Source organism: Glycine soja, chromosome 3 (assembly GCF_004193775.1).
Source record: "Glycine soja cultivar W05 chromosome 3, ASM419377v2, whole genome shotgun sequence".
NCBI lineage: Eukaryota > Viridiplantae > Streptophyta > Magnoliopsida > Fabales > Fabaceae > Glycine > Glycine soja.
Window position 1 is genome coordinate 10,778,874 of NC_041004.1, and position 9,219 is coordinate 10,788,092.

The 9,219-nt window shown below is 42.4% G+C and overlaps 1 protein-coding gene across 1 annotated transcript; it reads right to left on the reverse strand.

The window, feature by feature from the left end:
• Window positions 1-857: 857 nt before the first annotated feature.
• On the reverse strand, window positions 858-1,910 carry LOC114404948. The gene is made up of 2 exons (XM_028367663.1): window positions 1,677-1,910; window positions 858-1,442 (listed from the first exon to the last, which is right to left on the reverse strand). Exons 1-2 carry the CDS (start codon window positions 1,908-1,910, stop codon window positions 858-860), a joined length of 819 nt encoding a protein of 272 aa, XP_028223464.1.
• Between the last annotated feature and the right edge of the window lie 7,309 nt (window positions 1,911-9,219).

Consider the following 9,219-nt stretch of genomic DNA (forward strand, 5'->3'; position numbering starts at 1 on the left):
CCATGGTGGAAAATCACCATTAAAGGACCTCATTGAAGCTCAAAGATCCAGCCTCCATAGAAGCCCCACAAGCAAGCTTCCATCAATAATCTTACCTTTTCTCGTGAAGGGCTTGTGAGCAGATGCACAAGAAGTGAGTATGCTTTTAGAGAGAGTGCAGAGAAGGAATAAGAATGCGCAGAGAAGAGGAAAAAGAGAAAAAATGATGACGCTAGAAATTTAAAGTACTCTGAAGGGAGCTGAGGGGTCAGGCAGTTTCAAAAACTACCCAGTAATTTATGACTTACGCGCTTAGCGCGCACGTGGCCGCTAAGCGCTCCAAGGAAACGCCCCTTGGTTGCCCTCAGAATTTAAAATTCAAATTTTGAAAACATACTTGGGCGCTTAGCGCGCGGATGCGCGCTAAGCGCGTGGCTTCCTGCAGCCCACTTCACCTTTGCTATTGGCACCCCTCCTATCGCTAACTTCACCTACTGGGCCTTTGCTTTTTGCACCTGCTGTTTTCTATTTGCACCTGTTGGGCTTCTTTTTTTTACATAAAATAAAAATAACTACATTTTTACAAAATATGTTGGGTTGCCTCCCAACCAACGCTTAGTTTATTGTCTTTAGCTAGACAGTAGGCCTTCTCAAGGGTCATTTAAGTAGATGATGGTCGTCAATCGCTCTAGTTGTCCTCCGTTATAAGGCTTCAAGCACTGTCCATTGACGATCCATTTCTTCTCAAAGTTCTCTTCTCTAGGGTCAACCAATTCTACTGCTCCGTGAGGTCTGACTTCTTTTATTATGAACGGCCCTGACCACTTGGACTTCAACTTACCTGGGAATAGCCTTAGCCTCGAGTTAAAGAGTAATACCTACTGCCCTGGATGGAATTCTTTCCTCTGTAGCTTCTTATCATGATATGCCTTCATCTTTTGCTTATAAATTATGGATGACACGTAGGCATTCAGTCTCATCTCTTCTAATTCCAGCAGCTGTAGCTTCCTCTTTTCCCCGCATGCGTTGTTGTCAAAGTTGAGCAACTTGAGAGCCCAATATGCTTTGTGCTCCAGCTCCACTGGTAAATGACATGACTTCCCATACACTAGCTGAAATGGTGATAAGCCGATGGGAGTCTTGAACGCTCTCCTATTGGCCCAGAGAGTGTCATCGAGCTTCAAGGCCCAATCCTTTCTTGATGATGCAACTGTCTTCTCCAGGATTTGCTTGAGCTCCCTGTTAGAAATTTCTGCTTGGCCATTCGTCTGAGGGTGATAAGGTGTGGCCACCTTGTGTTGGACATTATAGTGCTCCAGGACTTTCTTCAACTGATTGTTGCAGAAGTGCGTTCCCCCATCACTAATCAAGACTCGTGGGACTCCGAAACGGGAAAAGATGTTCTTCTTCATAAATTTGATCACTACCCTGGCATCGTCCTTCGGCGTGGCTATGGCTTCCACCTATTTGGAGACGTAATCCACAGCTACCAAGATGTAGACATTCCTGTATGACGAAGGAAGGGACCCCATGAAGTCTATGCCTCAACAGTCAAAGATCTCTACTTCCATGATATTCTGCAAAGGCATCTCATTTCTTCGAGATATCCCCCCTGTTCTCTGGCATTTATCACAACAACGCACAAACTCGTAAGCATCTTTAAAAATAGAGGGCTAGAAAAAACCTGATTGTAGCACTTTTGCTGCTGTTCTATCCCCATTGTGGTGACTGCCATTGGGTGAACTGTGGCAATACCAAAGAATGCTTCGTGCTTCCTCCTTTGTGACGCATCTCCTTAATAAATTATCCACTCCTGCCTTGAACAAATGAGGATCATCCCACACATTGAAGCGTGCATCGTGCAAGAATTTTTTCCTTTGACTCCAATTAAACTCCTTTGGAATGACTCTCGTGGCTTTGTAATTAGCCATGTCTGCAAACCAAGGTCTAGCGGTAACCTGCTAAAGAAACTCATCAGGAAATTCACCTTTTACCTCTGGTTCTTCCTTGGTGACTTCTTCATTCTTTAATCGAGATAGATGATCAGCTACCACATTCTCAGATCCTTTCTTGTCCTTGATGACGATGTCAAACTCTTGTAACAGTAGGACCCATCTAATCAACCTCGACTTTGAGTCTGTTTTGGCGAGCAGGTCCTTGATGGCAGCATGATCTGTGAAAATGGTGACCCTTAACCCTATCAAGTATGACCTGAACTTGTCCAAGGCAAAGACAATGGTCAGCATCTCCTTTTTTGTTGTTGCATAATTCAACTATGCTTCATTAAGGACCTTGCTAGCATAATAGATGGTGTGAAATACCTTGTCGTGCCTCTGACCCAGAACTGCTCCTACTGCATAATCACTGGCATCACACATTAGTTCAAAATCTTTATTCCAGTCGGGTGCAATCATTATCGGTGCAATGGTGAGCTTATTCTTTAGTGTTTGAAATGCTGCTGAACATTCTTCATCAAACTTGAAAACCACGTCCTTATTCGGCAGATTGCTTAAGGGCCTGGCAATCTTCGAGAAATCCTTGATAAACCTCCTGTAGAAACCTGCATGCCCTAAGAAACTTCTGACACCTTTAACATTCAGTGGTGGTGGCAGCTTCTCGATGACGTCTATCTTCGCCCGATCAACCTCAATCCCTCTAGCTGAGATCTTGTGGCCTAGGGCTATGCCCTCTCGAACCATGAAATGACACTTTTCCCAGTTTAGTACCAAGTTAGTCTCTACGCACCTCTGAAGTACCATCTCTAGGTTTCTCAAATAGTTGTCAAATGAGGGTCCAAAAACCGAGAAGTCATCCATAAATACCTCGATGCTCTTCTCCACCATGTCTGAAAAAATGGCCAGCATGCACCTCTGAAATGTGGCTGGTGCATTACATAACCCGAATGGCATCCTTCCGTAAGCAAAGACGCCAAAGGGGCATGTAAAGGTCATCTTCTCCTTATCTCTGGGGTCTACCGCGATCTGGTTGTATCCCGAGTATCCATCCAAGAAATAGTAGTATGTCTGCCCTGCAAGTCTCTCCAACATCTGATCCATGAAAGGTAAGGGGAAATGGTCCTTCCGTGTAGCTTCATTCAGCTTGTGATAGTCAATACACATTCGCTAGCTAGTGACAGTTTGTGTTGGTATCAAGTCATTCCTCTCATTTTGTACCACTGTCATTCCACCTTTCTTGGGAACCACCTGTACTGGGCTTACCCAAGCACTGTCAGAGATGGGGTATATGAGCCCAGCCTCCAAGAGCTTGAGCACCTCCTTTCTTACCTCTTCCTTCATTGTTGGATTCAGCCGCCTCTGGGGTTGTCGGACTGGCTTGTAGTCCTTTTCCATCATTATCCTGTGCATGCAGTAAGTATGGCTAATTCCCTTGAGATCCGATATGTGTCATCCAATTGCTTCCCTGTGTTTCTTGAGGACATCTACCTACCTGTTTTCCTCTTCTGTTGTGAGTGCGTTACTGATCACTACAGGTTTATCTTCCTCCAAGAACACATACTTCAGTTGATCGGGCAATATCTTCAACTCTATCTTCTTCTTCTTCTCGGAAGGAACTTCCTTCTCTAGCGTCTCAAATCTGGCTTCTCCCTCAAGAATACTGTCTTGTCGATCCAAGTCTTCCAAGCAAGCCTTCAGATCTTCTTCCTCTTCACTGGTTAGACAGTCTAAAGCATTTACCATTGCTTTCTCCAGCGAAGATTGTGGTGTCTCAAGAATACTGACATCTTCCTTATCAATCTCCTCCATTCTGAAGCACTTCCAACCCTCCTGTGGGTACTTCATTGCCTTGAAAAGGTCAAAGGTGATCTTCTGATTGTCAATACTAAAATCCAAGTTCTCATTCCCCATATCCACCACATAGTTGGCAGTTAGCATGAAGGGTCTGCCTAAGATAAGGGGAATCTCTGTGTCTTCTTTGATATCCATGATGACAAAGTCCACCAGAAAAGTGAAGTGGCGTACCTTGACCAAGACATCTTCTACCACTCCGTATGATCTTGTGATCGAGTGGTCTGCTAGTTGAAGCGTCATCTTGGTGGGATCTATCTTCAAATTCCCGATTCTTCTGCACATTGACAAGGGCATCAGATTGATACTTGCTCCTAGATCAATGAGGGCCTTGTTTACCGCTTCCTTCCCAATGGTGCACGGGATGGTAACACTTCCGGGGTCCTTAAACTTCTTGGGTAGCTTCCTTTGTATTATTGCACTGCAGTTGTCCCCTACCACAATGTTCTCGTTGTCAATGTACTTCCCTTTTTAGGTGAGGATGTCCTTCATAAATTTGGAGTAGAGGGGCATCTGCTGTAAGGCTTCCCCGAATGACATGGTGATTTCCAGCCCTTTGAATATTTCCAAGAAACGTCTAAAGTAACGCTCCTTGTTCTTCTTGGTAGGTACCATAGGATATGGGAGATCCTGTGGTAGGGCTGGTGGTTCTTCCTTCTTGGCTTCCCTTGCTCTCTGGCTCTTGGTCTTAGGTGGTGATGCCACATTCTCTTCTTCTTCTGTCCTTTCTTCTTCTGGCGTCTCTGTCCTCTCGTCCTCTGGCCGGTCTTCTTCTTCAACCTTACCCTCCTCTTGTGCTCTTCTCTGCCCTCGAGTCAGCACTGCCTTGCATTCTCTTAGGGTTTTTCTCCGTGTTAGCCCCGAAAGTTCTGGCGGGCCATTCGGCTTTGTCTTGTGCCAATTGGCCCATTTGAACTTCCAGATTCTGAATGGATGCGTCCGTGCTCTTTTGATGTGATCTTGTCTCCTGGATGAATTGCAGCAGCAGTTCTTCTACGTTGGTGGGCTTTTCTTGCTGATTCGGACCTTGGCTAGGGTGCTGGTAAGGTGGTTGGTATGGTGGTTGGTTCCTTTGCTTCTTATATTGATTTCCTTGATTCCTCCACCCAGAGCCTTGCGTGAAGTTTCTTCCTTGATTGACTCTCGGTGGACCGTGATTGAATCCTATTGCCCCTTGATGGAATCCGGATGAATTTCCCTGGTTGTAGCCCTAGAATCCGTGATGATTCGGTATGCCCATATAATTTACTTCTCAAGAGGAGTCTTGTTAGCTTACACATTGTCCAGGCTCATGGGTTCCTCCGCATGTGGGGCATCCTTCTACCTGCAAAACAGAAGAGTGGGAAGAACTTACCGCTTGTAATTGTTGAGGCAGCTTGCTGAGGGTTTTGGTAAGGGCTTCTATCTGCCTCGTCAACAGCTTGTTTTGTGCCAAAGTTTCATCCTGCGTGCTGAGTTCCAAGAGGCTTCTTTTCATGGGAACATAGGTACGATCACGAAGGATTGCTTGATCATTGGCCGTCATGTTCTCGATGAGCTCCATCGCTTCTTCGGAAGTCTTCAGTTTGATCTTCCCTCCTGCGGATGCATCAAGTTGCTGTTCAGATTGAGGCCGCAAGCCATCGATGAATATGTTTAGCTGTACTGGCTCGCTATATCCGTGTGTCGGTGTTTTTCTTAACAATCTGTGGAAATGGTCTAGTGCTTCGCTAAGGGATTCATCCGGGAATTGATGGAAAGAAGAAATCTCCATCTTTCCTTCCGCGGTCTTTGACTCTGGGAAGTACTTCTTTAAGAATTTTTCCACTACTTCTTCCCAGGTTCTTAAGTTGTTACCTTTAAAGGAGTGCAACCATCTTTTTGCCTCTCCTGCTAGGGAAAAAGAGAAGAGGTTAAGGCGTATCGCATCTTCTGGAACTCCAGCGATTTTAACGGTGTTGCATATTTCTATGTAAGAGGCTAGATGCGCGTATGGATCTTCGCTTGGAAGACCATGGAAGAGGTTCCCTTGGATTAACTGAATAAGAGAGTGCGGGTAGGAGATGTTGGCTGCTTGAACCTCTAGCCTTGCAATACTTGTGAAGAACTGAGGAGTGGCAGTATTAGAGAAGTCCTCTAGTGTGGCTCTTCGTACTGGTTCCCCGTCCATCTCAGTGTGATTTGGAGAAAGAGGAGGTGAGGTGTAACTACTTCCTTCTGTGTCTTGCTCCCTTCTTCTTCTTGCAGCGTTGTTACGCCGACAAGTAGCTTCAATTTCTAAGTTAATAGGGACAACGTCTCCAGATGCAGTTCTACCTCGCATTAAAACAAAAGGCACTACCCGTGCAATTTATGGGAGAAAGAATAGAAGAGAAAGAATACTAAAAGAATAAGCCAAGAAAAGAAGAGTTGGGCTTACAAACTGATATAGTATGGCAATTAAGTGCGAAAATAAAATCCCCAGCAACGACGCCAAAAACTTGTTGAGGTGTTTGGCAAGTGTACCAAATTGCTCTAAGTAGTAATTCTCGAAAGTCTGAGTATCATTTCCATAGGGATTTTATTGCACTTTATCGAATACTCTTCAATTTGTAAGTAAGAAGTAAATAGTAAAAACAGGAATAGGCGCAAGAATAAATTGCTACTACTAGATCAAATAGTTTAGAAAGATAATTGATAGAAAATGCCAAGACCGGAAAAACCCAATTGGCCTACGATGCATGTAAATATGATATTCATTACCAATGCAATTGTATTAGTTCTACCCACATCTATTAAGTTTACTTGCCCCTGATGCCTCACGATGACAAGCCTATTTTAACTACCTATCTCCCAAATGCCTTTGCGAAGATTCAATAATTAAAATGCATTAAGGTTAAATTCTAGATGTTGCTCAATGCGTGGGCATTGAGTTATCATTCTATGCCTAGCAATGCTAACCCGATGATCCTTTTCTTAAGATGTTCTATTAGGTGTTACCCTTTCCCAAGCGTATAACCCCTAAAACTGATGCATGCATTAATTCTTAAATCCTTACTTGGAAATACCCTCTCCCGAGCGAATAAAACCCAAAAGCAATTTAAGACATAAATGCAAGATAAAAAGAAAAGAATTAGAACATGAAACCTGGAATGAATCCTCTTTGCATTGATAACTCTTGAAGTACACCATACATCGTTGGCTTTTTAGGCCTGTCAGGCCCTAGCTAGGGGATTAGCCACGCATGGCCATTGAGGGCTTTACAACTGGGGGTGAAAGAAAGAAAGGAGGTAATAAAAACAAAGAATATAGAGAGAAGGGAGAGCTCAAGCTTGGAATGCTGAGAGAAGTGCTCTAAGGCGAGGTGTGTTGTTTCCCTTGGACTGACTCTCTATTTATAGTTGTTGAAGTGGGCTTTGGGCCTTCGTAAGCATGCTTAGCGCGTTTAGATCGCGCGCTGCAGGCTTAGCATGTGTTTCTGTTGGATCGTGCGCTTAGCGCGTGGCTCGCATTTAGCACGCGTAACGGATTCTGCATCTTCGAGCTTAACGCCTCGCTTAGCGCCTGTGCTGCTATGCACGCTTAGCGCGTGACGCACACTTAGCGCGCGTGTTAGGCTGGGTCTGCTTCAGACTTCTTCTTTTTCTTCACTTCCAGTTGCCTTTTTGCTTAATGTAGCTTCAGTTTTCGTATCTGCAACCAAAAATTCAATTTAATTAATTTTCTAACTTTTAATCACAAATAACTGCTAAATAATTAATTTCAGGCCAAAATTTGACTAATTCTCTACTATTAATTTACAATTACTTAGCAGTTATCATGTAACAACAATAAAAAAAAAATTAGGCCTGACATAGTAATTAAGTGGTAGTAATAATAGAATATTCCGTTTGTCATGTCATCACCTAACGAGCAAATGACAGGTAGGAAAATGAAATAAAAAATATTGAATAAGTGGCAATATAAAAATGGGTAAATATCAGATAGAAAAAACATATTTAAGCTTTATAATTTATATGAAGTTAGACACTTTTTCATGTAGAGTAATCTTATTTTTATCATTAATTTAAAATATTTCATTTTTGGAATATGAAAAACTAATATTCACTTACATTTAAGAAATATCATATAAATATGTTGATAGAAAAATTAGCAAACTCCTTCATAAATATTTTTCTATCTTTATAACTCTACTATAATTTATAGATTTAATATCACATGGTTAACATCGGTATTTCAAAAAATCAATGTTAACAAGAGCACGGTGGCATTTTCGTAAATAAATTGAGTTAATTCACATCGATTTTGAAAAAATCAATGTTAACTAGTTGATGTTAACATCGTTTTTTTCAAAACCCAATGTTAACATTAATTCGTTAACATCGATTTTTCTGAAACCGATGTTAAGTTTAGAACGTTAACATCGGTTTTTTTAAAAAATCGATGTTGTATTACTCATAAATTAAAACCCATACCCTTTTCCCCCCGCATGTTCAGTCTCGCAAACTCTTTCTCCCTCACCAGTATTTTGTGACACCGCCGTCTCCTCGTCATGACACTGTATTTTGCTAACTATCACCATTGTCTCCTCGTCACCCCCAGTTGTTTTGCGTCACCATTGGCGCCGTTGAACCTGCAACTGCTCTGCAAGTTGGGGTTCATCACTGTTGCCGCGAGATTGAGGTTCATGGTTGCTTCTTTTCTCATTTTGAGCATTCCTTATACTTCTAAAAAGTCTTGTGAGCATTCGTTGAGGTACGTGGCTGCTTCTTTTCAGATTGTGAGCATCTTGGACTTCTAAAAACTCTTCTTGGCAACCTCTTCATCACTTACTCGAAGATACATTCCGTTGAGGTACATGGTTGGCAATGTTGTTCACTTAGGTTTCAATGTGAGTACTTTAGGCATCTTGGAAGAAAATATGCATCATGCTTGTAATTTGGCCGTTTTGTTATTATTTTTGCTTTTGTGAAATGTGAAAAAAGAAATCTTTGAGGGAAAAAGTAATGGTCTTAACGGTCTTAGTCCACCTAAACAGTCTTAGTCAATGATATCATCACCACTGTCAAGTTGTCTCTTGCTCCTCTCTTTATTGCTTCCCTTATCACCGCCTTGCAACATTGCTTCACATCATTGTGCTCTTGAAGCCTCCTTTGAGCAAAGTCTATTGCATTTTGGCTGCGAAAAACATCCTAGATCCCATCACTCCCAATTATCAAGAATTCATCTTCTTTTGTCAATGTGATTAATATAAGTTCAGGTTCAACACTCAATGGTCCACCCTTTCCATTAATTTCCTTCATTCCTTGGAGATGACAGTTTCCTAGTGCATGAGTCACACCTAACTGGCCGTTCAGGTAACCATCGTCTATGTATCCACCTAGAGACTCAATCCTTCTTCCTTTCCTCAATGAACAATGGCCTGTGATCTTATAAAAATAATTTGTTCATAATAAATTAACTTTGTTTTTTAGTT